At 41.9% G+C, this 15,922-nt stretch overlaps 1 protein-coding gene across 2 annotated transcripts in view; it reads right to left on the reverse strand.

The window, feature by feature from the left end:
• Window positions 1–15,686, reverse strand: part of TAC1 (tachykinin precursor 1) — a 32,549-nt gene extending 16,863 nt beyond the window's left edge. Inside the window, exons 1-2 of one of the 2 annotated variants that reach the window (XM_044294899.1) lie at window positions 15,532–15,686; window positions 15,070–15,299 (exon numbers count right to left, since the gene is read on the reverse strand). In XM_044294899.1, the coding sequence (XP_044150834.1) occupies window positions 15,070–15,177 (108 nt within the window). In that variant the 5' untranslated portion in view covers window positions 15,178–15,299; window positions 15,532–15,686. Of the gene's footprint in view, window positions 1–15,069; window positions 15,300–15,385; window positions 15,499–15,531 lie in introns of those variants that run through there. The other variant, XM_044294898.1, reaches the window with a different exon arrangement.
• Between the last annotated feature and the right edge of the window lie 236 nt (window positions 15,687–15,922).

Genomic DNA, 15,922 nt, shown 5'->3' on the forward strand with positions numbered 1-15,922 from the left:
TAACTGACATGAGAAAATTATTTTTGAGAGAAGCAGATTCCTTCCTACGTCCCCCGAGCTTCCTTGTAGTCTTGAATTCATGCGGAAAAAAAAACCCCTAAAACATTCATGTTTTCTTGTCTCCGCTTCATCCTTTTAAATTCCACAAATTTGCTCATTTAGCTGCATCCTGCTAATTGCTGAAGTCAGCCCTCGATTCATACAAATCACCCTTCAATGCTTCATCAGCGCAGGATTCATTAAGCCAAATTAAATTCTGACCAGAAACGAGTCCTGAAGGGAAATCTTCAATTCCAAAGTACGATCCCGTGAACGCGGTCTAAAAACAGGTCAGACGTACGGCTGGAGAACAGTAATGCTATTACACGCAAATCTCATCAAACTAAAGCAGGTAATGGTCGATGGGCTGCATCCATCAACGCGAGACATCAAGTAGTCAATGCACGGCCGATTTCACGTGAGCGTATTACGGTCGCAAATCCTGCCCTGACCGAGGGGAGAATCGTCACATAGAGTAAAACGATGCTCCTAGCTTGGGTTATCAGAGCTGAGGTTGGGTCGGGTTTTATCTTCCCATATTTAAACAAAAAAATGGAATACTTTGATATAATATAAGTATAATAAATCAATAAAAGTAATAAAAGTACAGGAATAACATAATTTATATCATATAAATATAATACCATAATATAAGTTTTAATTGTAAATTCTAATTTAAAAAATATTGAAATAAAAATTTATTCGTAACAAATTAATAGCATTAATATCATATTTCAATTAATACTCAATATTGAATAATAATGATAATAAAATATATATATATATGTAAATAAAAATAATACAAAATTAATCACAATAAAATGTAAGAAATGACAATAGTACAAAAAAAAAGTATTAATAATATGAAAAACAGTATAGTATAGTAATTATATAATATCACAATATTTTTAACAATATTTAAAGGGGTTGTCTCACTTTAAAAAATGGCATTCATCATGTAGTGAAAGTTAATACAAGGCACTTACTAATGTATTGTGATTCTCCATATTGCCTCCTTTGCTGTCTGGATTCATTTTTCCATCATGTTATAGACTTCTTGTTTCCAGGGGTTACGACCACCCTGCAATCCATCAGCGGTGGTCGTGCTTGCACACTATAGGTGAAAGCGCCGCCTTCTCTGGTGGCCAGGACTGTGAGAGCTCACATAGGCAGGCATGCGCAGTAGCTCCAGTCCCGGCTGCCTCGTATCTAAGCTGCAGCAGTGGCTATAACCCCTGAAAGTGAGCCGTGTATAATGTGATGGAAAAATGAATCCAGCCAGCAGAGGAGGCAATATGGAGAATCACAATACATTAGTAAGTGCCTTGTATTAATTTTCTCTACATGATAAATTACATTTGCTGAAGTGAGACAACCCCTTTAAGCATTGTTCGAAATATTATATTATATCATTACTATACTGTTTTCCTGTTTTTATAGTAATAATATTTTTCATGATGATATTAAGAGCTCATTCAGACCGACTTAGTGCTTTTCAATTTGCGGATCCGCAAAACCGGCCATGTGCATTCCGCATTATGTTGAACCTACATGGCCAGTCCTATGATAGAAATGGCTAGACAAGAATAGGACATGCTCTATCTTTTTTGCGGGGCCGCGGAACTACGGATATGGATAGCACACAGTGTGCTGTCCGCAGCTTTTGCGGCCCCATTGAAATGAACTGGTCCGAAAAATTGTGGAACGGATGCGAACCTATTCATACGGTCGTCTGAATGAGCCCTAAAAATATATTGGGAAACAATTATATTAATAACGGATTAAGAGTATTAATAGTCTACTACTACAAGGGAATATCAATAAAAGGAATAATAATAGTAAGGTGTATAAATAAGGTATTCCTAATATGAATAATAATTTAAAAAGTCATAATATTTTGATATTAATACTATTGTCATTAATATAACAATATGAATAAAATAAAAAGGTAAAAAAAAAAGAATAAAATAAAAACAAAACCTATAATGAAAAAATAAAAATTAATACAGAGTTCAGTTTGCGTTTTACCAATGAGCCAACCCCTTCCATAGAAGCTTCCAGAAGCATGGCGAATCCATCCAGCTAAGGTATTGGAATGGCCGGCAGGCTGTGAACCATTTGACGAGACTCGTTCCAAGGGAAAAATTCAACTTCTAAGCAGAATTATAATTTTAGTTTTTTTTTGGCCAGTATCTTGTAAGGATTCTCTGCTGTCTGCCAAGTCCCGGTGCTGTCCCGGAGTCTTCCGCAGTTCCTGAGTTATGGAGGAGACCTCTCTCTTTTAGGACAATTAGTGCGCTCTCCTCCAAGGTGACTTTGTGAGCTTGAGGTCGTATTTCATCCTCCAGATTATATAATACATCACCGGCTCAGACCTTTTACATCATTGATTCCCATTGATTATTTAAAGTAATTAGAAAAAACCTCGGCGTGGTCTGCCCGGTTATTAGCATACCTCGGCCGGCTCCACGAAGCGTGCCTAGAATTGTCATTGGAATCCCACTGGCCAAATGCCAGCGCTGGTCGTGCAGTGCACATATCACATCCATCACAGACCTAACCGGAGAGGATGACTGATGGAATACTTTGAAGTCATTTAAAATTTAAAGGGCTCACCCAAAAACAGCACCACTCTTGTCCATTGGTGGTGTCTGCTATTGCAACTCAACCCCAATTACTGAAGACATAGCATGGGACTGAGAGCCTTTTAAGACCTTTCCTAAATTTCCAGGAATTCAGTGCATTCCCTTAGAATCAATAATGAGAGATCTCCAGCCTGGTCCAGGTTGGGTTTGAAGAACCAGCCCACCCTAGGTACAATGTGACCACACAGGATGCCATCTATGATGACCTGCTAGGGTACAGACAGAGGCCACCACAGGAATGTTACTCTGACTGCCCCTCTTATGGTTGTAGCATTGTGTGAGCGCTGTATGAGTACCATATCCATGCAATTCTGGTGCTGTATGAGTGCCATACCAATGCTATGTTGGCACTGTGAGAGTACCATACCCATGCTATGTTGGCACTGTGAGAGTACCATATCCATGCTATGTTGGCACTGTGTGAGTACCATACCCATGCTATGTTGGCACTGTGTGAGTACTATATCCATGCTATGCTGGTGCTGTGTGAGTACCATACCAGTGCTATGTTGGTACTGTATGAGTACCATACCCATGCTATGTTGGCACTGTGTGAGTACCATATCCATGCTATGCTGGTGCTGTATGAGTACCATACCCATGCTATGCTGGTGCTGTCTGTGTACCATACCCATGCTATGTTGGCACTGTGTGAGTACCATACCCATGCTATGCTGTGCTGTGTGTGTACCATACCCTTGCTATGTTGGCGCTGTAAGAGTACCATACTGTGCTATGTTGGCGCTGTAAGAGTACCATACTGTGCTATGCTGTGCTGTGTGAGTACCATACCCATGCTATGTTGGCGCTGTGTGTACCATACTGTGCTATGTTGGCGCTGTAGGAGTACCATACTGTGCTATGTTGGCGCTGTGTGAGTACCATACCCATGCTATGTTGGCGCTGTATGAGTACCATACCCATGCTATGTTGGCGCTGTATGAGTACCATACCCATGCTATGTTGGCGCTGTGTGTACCATACCCATGCTATGTTGGCGCTGTGTGTACCATACCCATGCTATACTGGTGCTGTGTGAGTTCTGTGTGGGTGTTTTATGGAGCTCCATGTGTGCTGTAGGTACGCAGCGCTTTCTGTAAGACTGTTTGACCTATGGAGACGCTATGACGGTACAGTATTTTACTGTGCTTTGGGAGAGGAGATTTTATGGGTGTCCTATGTGCACTATACATGTGCTTTCTTTGAGGATATTTCTTTGTATGTGCCCCATATGTGTCATGTATGACTGAGATCAAGGTATTCCATGGGTGTTCTGTGGTTGATGTGAGAGGACATTATGACTGCAGTATGTGTGCTGTTTGGCTGCCCTCGGTGCGCTGCATGCAGGGTCGGACCGGCCCACCACAGTAACGGGGGGTCCTCCGGAGGGCCCAGCCTCTGATACCATAGTGGCCCCAAAGATCCTGGAGGAAAAAACTGACATTTGGCTGCTCTTGGAGCCAATAACTTGGAGCCTCTAGCATCTATTTCTTTGATTCAAAATCTATTAAACTATATTGAGGATATAGGGGCTCACGATTAAAGGGGTTTTCTGAGACATATATACTGATGACATATATACTGATGACCTATATACTGATGACCTATTAGGATAGGTTATCAGTACCTGATCGGTGGGGGTCCGACACCCGCTGTTTGAGAAGGCACCAGGGTTCGCAGTAGCCCGCAGCCTTCTCGCAGCTTACCATAGGCCAAGTCACATCACATTCATCGGTCCCATGGCCTGGGCACAGCTGTGATACCGAACACAACCACTATACAATGTACGGCGCTGTGCTTGTGAGCAGGGAGAAGGCCGCTGCGCTCACTGGAGCACCGCTACCGTCACAAAAAGCTGATCGACAGGGGTCCCAGGTGTCGGACCCCCACCAATCAGATACTAACGACCTATCCAGAAGATAAGTCATCAGTATTAAAGTCTCGGAAAACCCTTTAAATTTTTTCTGGTGGTCCCCAAGATCCCCAGTCTGACACTGGTTGCGGTCAGGCTATTTTATAGGTGCTGTACGTGTATTATATGTATGATGTGTTGTTACTATGTGTATTTTATAGGTGCAGTATATGTACTATATGTATGATGTGTGGTTATTATAAGTGTATTTAATGGCTACTGTATGTGTACCATAGGTATGATGTATATACCGTGGCTGTATTTTATGGGTGCTGTATATGTACTACATGTATGATGCTTGGTGACTGTGGCAGTAATTTATAGGTTCTGTATATGTACTATATGTATGATGCTTGGTGACTGTGGCTGTATTTTATGGGCACTGTATGTATACTGCATGTATGATGCTTGGTGACTGTGGCTGTATTTTATGGGCACTGTATGTATACTGCATGTATGATGCTTGGTGACTGTGGCGGTATTTTATGGGTGCTGTATATGTACTACATGTATGATGCATGGTGACTGTGGCGGAATTTCATGGGTGCTGTATGTATACTACATGTATGATGCTTGGTGACTGTGGCGGTATTTAATGGGTGCTGTATGTATACTACATGTATGATGCTTGGTGACTGTGGCGGTATTTCATGGGTGCTGTATATGTACTACATGTATGATGCATGGTGACTGTGGCGGTATTTAATGGGTGCTGTATGTATACTACATGTATGATGCTTGGTGACTGTGGCGGTATTTAATGGGTGCTGTATGTATACTACATGTATGATGCATGGTGACTGTGGCGGTATCTCATGGGTGCTGTATGTATACTACATGTATGATGCTTGGTGACTGTGGCGGTATTTTATGGATGCTGTATGTATACTACATGTATGATGCATGGTGACTGTGGCGGTATTTTATGGGCGCTGTATATGCACTATATGTAAGATGTAGTATTAATGTGAGGGTATTACATGTATATGTTCTATGATTGTATTTGGAGCACACATATACATGACATGCTGAGCTCAGTCTGTAATGGCGGTATTATAGTAAGGAGTCCAGTCATATTTGGCTATAAAGTGCTCCAGTCTCCAACCTGTGGCTCTCCAGCTATAATGTATACCGTAGCTCCCAACTTCAGAAAGAAATGGTTGATCTAATTATGGAGATGAAGCCAACGTCATACATTGCGGATTCCGCCTGCTGTAATGTGCTGTATACATGAAACCCCCAATTCTACACCCCTCCCCACCCCCAGCACCTAACATGTATCCAGCTTTACACATCAGCAGTAATGCATTCATCCAGATGACTAAAAGCATCAGGGCAAATATGGCTGCGACCCTCTGAGCATACGGACAGAAGGAATTGTGCATTTTACGGACAAATAACTTATTATAACGAGAAGGAGATTCGTCTGGTGAAGGAATTCTATGCTATAAACTCTGGATCCGTCCACATCACAGCGACAGATGCAACACTCGGGACCGCGACATCCTGCCGATCCCTGAATCCCACTACAGTAATCTGGTGTATTCTCTAAAAGCTGAGAAGGTTAAGACTGACTATAGCAGAGATGAGTTTGTCACTATAGCAGCAGTGATCTAGTGTGGGGGATTACCGCAAAGGATCTACCCCATGTGCTCCATAAAGAAGAAGAGACCATTATGATATGGAGAGAAGATGGAAGAAGGAAGGAAGGAGAGAGGAGGATGGAAGTAGTGATAAGAAAGGAGGGGGAGAAGGAAGGAGAACGAGGGAAGTAGTGATAAACAAGAGGAAGGAATGAAGACGACAGAAAAAAAGCAAGGGAGAGAAGGAAGAAAGTAGTGATAAGCAAGACAGGAAGGAAGGAAGGAAGTACAGAAAAGAAAGGAAGGAATGGTGGAGGAAAGGAGGGAGGAAGAGTGAAAAGAAAGGAAGGCTGAAAGGGAAGTGAATGTAAAAAGTAAAGAGAAGCAAGAGAGGAAGGAAGGAAGAAGTGATAAGCAAGAACAGATAGAAGGAAGAAAAGAAGGAGAAGGATATTTGGATGGAATGGAAAAAAGGAGGGATCAAAATAAATGAAGGAAGGATATAGAAATGGAGAGGGATGTTTGGATGGAAGGAAAGAGAGCAAGATATAGAGAGGTTTTTGGATGGATAGATGGAATGAAGGAAAGAAAGAAGGAGAGAGAAGGACGTAGTGATAAGCGAGAAAGAAAGAAAGAAAGAAAGAAAGAAAGAAGAGTGAGAGAAGGAAGAAGAAGAAAAGAAGTAGCAATAAGCAAAGGAGGAAAGAAGGAAGCAAGGGAGAGAAGGGAGGTAGTAATGATAAGCCGAAGGATGTAGAGAGAAGCAAGAGAGGAAGGAAGGAATGGTGGAGAAAGAAGAAAGGAAAAGGAAGAAATGATGGAAGGAAGGAGAAGGAAAAAAAATTGAGAGAAAGGTGGAATGAAGAAAGGAGAAGAATGGAAGTGAGAAGATAGGATGGAAGGAATGGTGGAAGTATAAAGAAAAGGGGGAAGGAAGGAGAAAGTATAAAGAAGGATGTTTGGATGGATGGAAACAAAGGAGAGATAGGAAGGAATAAGATAGAAATAGAAAGGGATGTTCCGGTAAAAGGAAAGAGGGAGATAGAGAGAGATCTTTCAATTTATAGATGGAATAAAGGAAGGAAAGGGAGAAGGGAGGAAGGAAAGAAGGAAGGAAGGGGGAAGTAAGACAGGAGAAAAGGAAGGCAGGATGCAATCATGGAGATCATGAATATTGAGAAGCCCGAAGCCATGAGACGGCTCATACAATAACCGTGACATGTCTATCGGGGATCGGCAGCCGCAAACTGTGCACATACATCTAGATATCACTTCTCACCCAAATATCATGTTCCATAAGGAACCATTTTACTCTGGGCTGGAAATTAAAAATGTAAAAAACATCTCAGAACATTAAGTTTCCCTCCAGGGATTCCAGCTCTGGATAATGTGTGAAGTGAATGAAGCTGTTAATGATATCTGATGGGTCTGATAGAACGATGCGCTAATGGACAATACGAAAAGCGGCCAGTAAATCGCTGCAGCGCTAACACAACCATCATGTGCCATTAGAGGTTTCACAGCAAAGGGCTTGATGGTGCATAGTCTGTAAAGCTACAAAGCCCTGGTGTATTGATGTAGCAGAGCTCAACGTGTTATCTATATCTTTGGATCTGCATAGCGAGTTCAATTATTTTCAGAGTTATATGAATGCTGTAAGAGGTTGACCTGAAGTCCTGGCACAGTCACTACAATGCTGTCATAAAATGAGTTGTGTGAAATGACAAACTGAACTCTGCTACATCTATAGATGAATGCAGGGTAAGAGATCCGCAGATCAGAACTCGCTCATTACCTACAGTCCCACGGATAACAAATTCTGACGCTACCACAAGTTGGGCTAAATAATAAACTCGCCAATATCGCATTGTCAAACTTCACTCTGCTACATCTGTGCTATAAATTCACTGCTAAATATTTTATATTTTACAGCATCTTGTCTTAATAGATCTATGGTAATGGTAAGCAGCAGTAAATGAACTGAATTACAGACATAGCAGAGCTGGATTTGTTATTTGGCATGATATCAGCATGTGTGCTGAATGTGCAGGTTAGCCCATTGAGTTGTCTCAACCTAGTGGGTTATCATGGTGCAAAAAACTGTTAAATAACCAATTCAGCTCTGCTACATCCGGAACAGAAACAGATTCTTGAACTTCAGACGGCGTTGCCGTTAATGTGGGTGCTGCACCCGGTCCTGAAATAATAGAATACTCCCACTGTCAGGATTTGTGAAGTGGCCGTACTGTATGGCAAGTGTGAACAGTACACTGCAGTGTTATTCTGAAAACTGGAACATTACAGATGTAGCGGAGCTGAGTTTGTCAATGCAGGATTACTGAGCTGGTGTTTAAGTATGTACATGTGTTTGTGTATATGTCGCGGTTTCTGCATGTGTGTGTCTGGCAGTAAGTAGCTATCAGGGTGTAAGTCTACACGTGTGTATCTGTGTACTGGAGATATTATAGTGATGATGGGCATTTAAAGTCTGTGTAAGTACATATGTGTTTGTACATGTGTGTGTATGAGTACATATGTGTCTGTGTATGCGTGTGTGTCTATCATTACCTATATGTGTCTGACTTTGTGTGTATGAGTACAAATGTGTGTGTACATGTATGTATCTGCATGTCCGTGTGTACGAGTACATATGTGTGTATGAGTACCAATGTGTGTCTGTGTGTGTACATGTATGTATCTGCATGTCCGTGTGTACGAGTATATATGTGCCTGGCTGTGTATGAATACATGTGTGTGTGTGTGTACAGTATGTATGACTTCATATGTCAGTCTGTGTGATTACTTATGTGTTTCTATGTGCGTATTGAGTGCATATGTGTGTCTGTATGTCCATGTGTATGAGTGCATATGTGTGTCTGTATGTCCATGTGTATGAGTACATATGTGTGTCTGCATGTCCATGTGTATGAGTGCATATGTGTGTCTGCATGTCCATGTGTATGAGTACATATGTGTGTCTGTATGTCCATGTGTATGAGTGCATATGTGTGTCTGTATGTCCGTGTGTATGAGTGCATATGTGTGTCTGTATGTCCGTGTGTATGAGTACATATGTGTGTCTGTATGTCCATGTGTATGAGTACATATGTGTGTCTGTATGTCCATGTGTATGAGTACATATGTGTGTCTGTATGTCCATGTGTATGAGTGCATATGTGTGTCTGTATGTCCATGTGTATGAGTACATATGTGTGTCTGTATGTCCATGTGTATGAGTGCATATGTGTGTCTGTATGTCCATGTGTATGAGTGCATATGTGTGTCTGTATGTCCATGTGTATGAGTGCATATGTGTGTCTGTATGTCCATGTGTATGAGTACATATGTGTGTCTGTATGTCCATGTGTATGAGTACATATGTGTGTCTGTATGTCCATGTGTATGAGTGCATATGTGTGTCTGTATGTCCATGTGTATGAGTACATATGTGTGTCTGTATGTCCATGTGTATGAGTGCATATGTGTGTCTGTATGTCCATGTGTATGAGTGCATATGTGTGTCTGTATGTCCATGTGTATGAGTACATATGTGTGTCTGTATGTCCATGTGTATGAGTACATATGTGTGTCTGTATGTCCATGTGTATGAGTGCATATGTGTGTCTGTATGTCCATGTGTATGAGTACATATGTGTGTCTGTATGTCCATGTGTATGAGTGCATATGTGTGTCTGTATGTCCATGTGTATGAGTACATATGTGTGTCTGTATGTCCATGTGTATGAGTACATATGTGTGTCTGTATGTCCATGTGTATGAGTGCATATGTGTGTCTGTATGTCCATGTGTATGAGTACATATGTGTGTCTGTATGTCCATGTGTATGAGTACATATGTGTGTCTGTATGTCCATGTGTATGAGTACATATGTGTGTCTGTATGTCCATGTGTATGAGTGCATATGTGTGTCTGTATGTCCATGTGTATGAGTGCATATGTGTGTCTGTATGTCCATGTGTATGAGTACATATGTGTGTCTGTATGTCCATGTGTATGAGTACATATGTGTGTCTGTATGTCCATGTTTATGAGTACATATGTGTGTCTGTATGTCCATGTGTATGAGTACATATGTGTGTCTGTATGTCCATGTGTATGAGTACATATGTGTGTCTGTATGTCCATGTGTATGAGTACATATGTGTGTCTGTATGTCCATGTGTATGAGTACATATGTGTGTCTGTATGTCCATGTGTATGAGTACATATGTGTGTCTGTATGTCCATGTGTATGAGTACATATGTGTGTCTGTATGTCCATGTGTATGAGTACATATGTGTGTCTGTATGTCCATGTGTATGAGTACATATGTGTGTCTGTATGTCCATGTGTATGAGTACATATGTGTGTCTGTATGTCCATGTGTATGAGTGCATATGTGTGTCTGTATGTCCATGTGTATGAGTGCATATGTGTGTCTGTATGTCCATGTGTATGAGTACATATGTGTGTCTGTATGTCCATGTGTATGAGTGCATATGTGTGTCTGTATGTCCATGTGTATGAGTGCATATGTGTGTCTGTATGTCCATGTGTATGAGTACATATGTGTGTCTGTATGTCCATGTGTATGAGTACATATGTGTGTCTGTATGTCCATGTGTATGAGTACATATGTGTGTCTGTATGTCCATGTGTATGAGTACATATGTGTGTCTGTATGTCCATGTGTATGAGTACATATGTGTGTCTGTATGTCCATGTGTATGAGTGCATATGTGTGTCTGTATGTCCATGTGTATGAGTGCATATGTGTGTCTGTATGTCCATGTGTATGAGTGCATATGTGTGTCTGTATGTCCATGTGTATGAGTGCATATGTGTGTCTGTATGTCCATGTGTATGAGTACATATGTGTGTCTGTATGTCCATGTGTATGAGTACATATGTGTGTCTGTATGTCCATGTGTATGAGTGCATATGTGTGTCTGTCTCTCTGTGTGGGCTCTTCTGGATTCAATAACCTAAAATAATAGCCACCTGTTCCTATTCCCAGATGTAGCAGAGCTAAGCTTGTCAGATGTAGCAGTGCTGAGTTATGGTAAAATAACAGCCTCCCCTCTGCTACATCTGTAATCCCCCGGGTGCTGTCCGTGGTGCTGAGAAGTGACTGCGCCCGGTGACGTTGTCTGTCCTACGATACTACAAGGGGCTGATGAAGGAGCTCATATTCCTGGTCATTAAAACCAGATTAGGGATCCATTTGGGGATTTCACCAATTGACCTCTCAGAGATCTTAAATATTTTACAGGGCACCGGCGGGTCAATACGGCCATGTGGACGGTCCTGCGAAACTGACGGATTCCGCTAATAGGTCACAATGAGGAAACCGCCGACCTGGGAAATCAACCTCCATGTATGTTAATCCGGCTGACAACAAGGTCATCGGGGGCACCGGCCTTCTTATTTTATTATGCATTCATTTTTTTGTCTTTTTTGTGTTATTTTCATATTCAGTTGGATCTTTTTGTCAGAGGGTTTATTTTTCCATTTTATATTGTTTTTATTCTATTCTGTTAGTTTTTTAGCTTTTTCCCCATGTTATTTAGTTGTTTTCATGCTTTTTGCTGTTTGTTTTCTTGGTTTTTTTTTCTGTATAAGGGCTCGTTCACACGACCGTATGGCTTTTTCAGTGTTTTGCGGGCCGTTTTTAACGGATCTGTTTTTCCCTTTTTTGGTTCCGTTGTGTTTCCGGTTCCGTTCCGTTTTTCCGTATAGTATATACAGTATACAGTAATTACATAGAAAAAATTGGGCTGGGCATAAAATTTTCAATAGATGTTTCTGCAAAAACGGAACAGATACGGAAGACATATGGGGTACATTCCGTATGTGTTCTGTTTTTTTTGCAGACCCACTGACTTGAATGGAGCCACGGAACGTGATTTGCGGGCAATAATAGGACATGTTCCATCTTTGAACGGGAAAACGGAAATACGGAAAGGGAATGCATACGGAGTACATTTTTTGCGGAACCATTGAATGCAAAAAACGGTCGTATACGGAACGCAAAAAAAAAGTTCGTGTGAGGGCTCATTCACACGAACGCGTGCTGCCCGTTTCCGTATTGTGGAGCGCATTTGCGGATCCGCAATACACGGGCACCGTTCCGTGGCCATTCCGCATCACAGATGCAGACCCATTCATTTCAATGGGTCCGCAAATCCGGAGATGCGGAAAGGAAGAATGGAACGGATCCTTCCGTTCCGCAAAAAGATAGAGCAAGTTCTATCTCTTTGCGGTGCAGAAGCATTCCGTAGTGCTTCCGTAGTAATCCCTTCCGTTCTTCAGTTCTGCACCGTTCCGCATCTCCGGATTTGCGGACCTATTGAAATGTGATGCGGAATGGCCACGGAACGGTGCCCGTGTATTGCGAATCCGCAAATGCGCTCCACAATGCGGAAACGGGCAGCACGCGTTCGTGTGAACGAGTCCTTACGAATTGGAAACGAATGCCTATGGAACCTGAAAGTGTATGTTTCATTGGAGCGGCCACTAACCTACCAACCCACCTGCCTCTTCTACAAGTAGCAGGGACAGGGCTCCAGTCTGGTGGACACTTCTGATTGGGCAGCACTGGTTTAACTAACTATGTTCCAGTTTGCGCCCTTTGTTTCAGTACATAAGGTATAGGAGCAGCAGTACAATGTTAGGACCCCCCATCCCATTACATATATGTGGCGGTATAGCATAACGTAATCCACTAGAAGCTCTGTACCTCCACATGTATAGCAGGGCTCAGTTTATCCATGCGGTGGGTACACGAGTTTGTCTTTAGGCTCTATGGTTTTACATAGGGCTGTGGGTAAATACTGTGCATCATCATTGGGCAGGTGTCAGTAATAAATAGCATGTTCAGCGCTACGATATCTGCTCGGAAACTCAATTTCAAAGTATCCCCTCCCAGTCTATCATGTGCCATAGTCCAAGCTGTGCCGATACAGCAGAGCTGGACCTGTCCGGGCACTTACTTATTTACTTGGCAAAATTAGTACTGGACATAATCATCACAGTCTATATAGGAAACGGACAGATGACAAGTTCAGCTCTGCTATATATTTTTTTTTTAACTAAACCGATATAAAATAATTAATAATTATAAAATGATATAATAACCTAATACTGGGGACAGTAACAGACAGAAGGAAGGTGGGTGACTGGGTTATGTGAGAAGACACCAGGGGAAACCACCACTAACAGTTATGAATGGGGGATAGATAGATAGATAGATAGATAGATAGATAGATAGATATGAGGTAGATAGATAGATAGATAGATAGATAGATAGATAGGAGGGAGATAGATAGATAGATAGATAGATAGAGAGAGAGATAGATATGAGATAGATAATAGATAGATTGATAAATGATAGATAGATAGATAGATAATAGATGGATAATAGATAGATAATAGATAGATAGATAGATAGATAGATAATAGATAGATAGGAGATAGATAGATAGATAGAAGATAGATAGATAGGAGATAGATAATAGATAGATAGATAGATAGATAATAGATAGATAGATAATAGATAGATAGATATGAGATAGATAATAGATAGATAGTTTTTTCTGCCTTCTTCATCATTAGGGGAAAACTCTGGCATTAGAGTGTAAGCTCTTCAGGTCAAGAATCTGATCTATGTTCCTTGTGGCGCCATAGACAGGAAATAATCTTTTCTAGAATTATAATTCATGATCTTGAAACAGAAATGTTAGAAACATGAGAGACAAGATTCTAAAGAAATGTAGATTTCTTGTACGATATAGCAGAGCTGAGTTTATTATTATAGCAGCTTTAACATAGCAGGGCTGAGTTTGTCGCTGCCGTAGCTCACTTTGATATCACAAGCAGAGCTGAGCTTCTTAGTGTAGCAGAGCTGAGTGCATTAATGTAGTAGGCTGACATTGTCATTGTAGCAGGTTTCAGTTTATAAATGTAACAGGGCTGAGGTTATTACTACAGCAGCTCTGAGGTTTATTAATGTAGTAGTGCTGAGTTAGTCATTCAGCACTGCCCGCCGTGATATCACAAGCGAGTAGCAGAGCTGACTTTTCTTATGTAACAGGTTTGAATGTTTTAACATAGTGAAGGCTAATTTATCAATGCAGCAACGATGAGTTTGCAATTTGGCACAGCTCACTGTGATATCCCAAGCAGGGCCATAAGTTTAACAGGTTTAAATGTTAATCTAGCCGAGCTGAGTGAAAGTGAGTGTGTTGTTTGGTACAACTGATTGTGCTCTTACAAGCAAAGCTGGGTTTATTAGTGCAGCAGAGCTAAGTTTGTTCATTTAGCCCGGTCTGTGTCTATTAATGTAGCAGACCTGAAGTCGAGTTTGTCAATTGGCACACTAACAGTATCTCAAGGGTGGTTTTGTTAATGTAGTAGCGCCAAGCTTATTTTTGTCACTGGTTTAAATTCAGTAATGTAGGATCAGGCTCAATTTATTAATGTAGCAGAGCTGGGTTTGCCATTTGGCACAACCCCGCTGTGAGATATCAGCATTTTTACATAGGACTGCAGGTAAAACCTAATGCCATATCCAAATTGCTGAGGTTATCATGGTGCACAAACAGCCCTATCACAAGTTTGGCTCTGCTACATCAGTAAAACTAAAGAAATTGACATTGCGCGCAGACTAAAGGCATTCAGCTGGGTGCCGACAACAAAATAACAAACCCTACAATATATATATTTATCCTGACATCCTCCACCCCCCAAAGTCGAATTTTGAAAAGTTACAAAAAAAACTTTTTGAAATTCACAAAAAAAGGTCCGAATTAAATTTTTTTTTTACAAATGTATCCAATTTCTTTTCCGGAATGTAACAAAATGTTAACATTTTCAAAAACGTTCTCTTACCTGGATTTGGTCGCTGTACGGCCAGTCGATTTCATCCAGCCCGATTTCTGCGGCAAAGACCTGCGCCGACACCAGCATGACAACCGCGAAGGCTACGACGATTTTCATGCTTCTCCTTTGCACGCTCTCTGCTCTGCGGGAGTCAATGGGCTGAGGGCTGAGGAGACAGGTGGAGGCACGAGGCTCAGAGCGGAGAGGCAGGAGCTTCGTACAGCAGCCAGGGGTGGAATCTGCAAGAGAAGACAAGCGATGTCAGCTCTGGGGAGGCAGCAGTGGTGGAGTGAAGTTTCTTCTCAGCCTGGGCGTGAATACTTACCGCACTGCTCTCCTCTTCCCCTTCACACCGGCTTGTGTCTTACTGGAACAGCCCTCTCCCAAGTGTTCTCCACTTTATATAGGAGGAGAGGGGCTGGACCAGGGGACGTTCGCGTTTGCCAAATCTAATTACCCAACTCTGCTCACCATATGGGGGCCCATGTGACGTCTCCTTATCAATATTCAATGAGTCTCGGAGGCTTTCCCGTGGCTTTCTCCATGGATCCTACGTAGGTGACACTACCCCCATCGCCTGTCCCAGTGACGCCTTGGGAGAACTTACAATTTGGCCCGAGTGACGTCAAGGTGGACGAATCTGCGGCCACGCCCGTAGCCGATGACTGAAGAGGAAAATTGGGCAATGATGTCTTCGAGGCGATGCGAGTCACGAGCGCTTTATGCTAATGCTGGGTTGCATGTCACGTAACGCAATGATGAGGAGGGTGATTCATCAGAGTCCATTAGTGATAGGGATGATTGTTCTATCAATGGCGTTCAAGTGGAAGACATTCCGAGCGTCCCCCCCGTCCCCCCCGAG

Source organism: Bufo gargarizans, chromosome 5 (genome assembly GCF_014858855.1).
Source record: "Bufo gargarizans isolate SCDJY-AF-19 chromosome 5, ASM1485885v1, whole genome shotgun sequence".
Taxonomy (NCBI): Eukaryota; Metazoa; Chordata; class Amphibia; order Anura; family Bufonidae; genus Bufo; species Bufo gargarizans.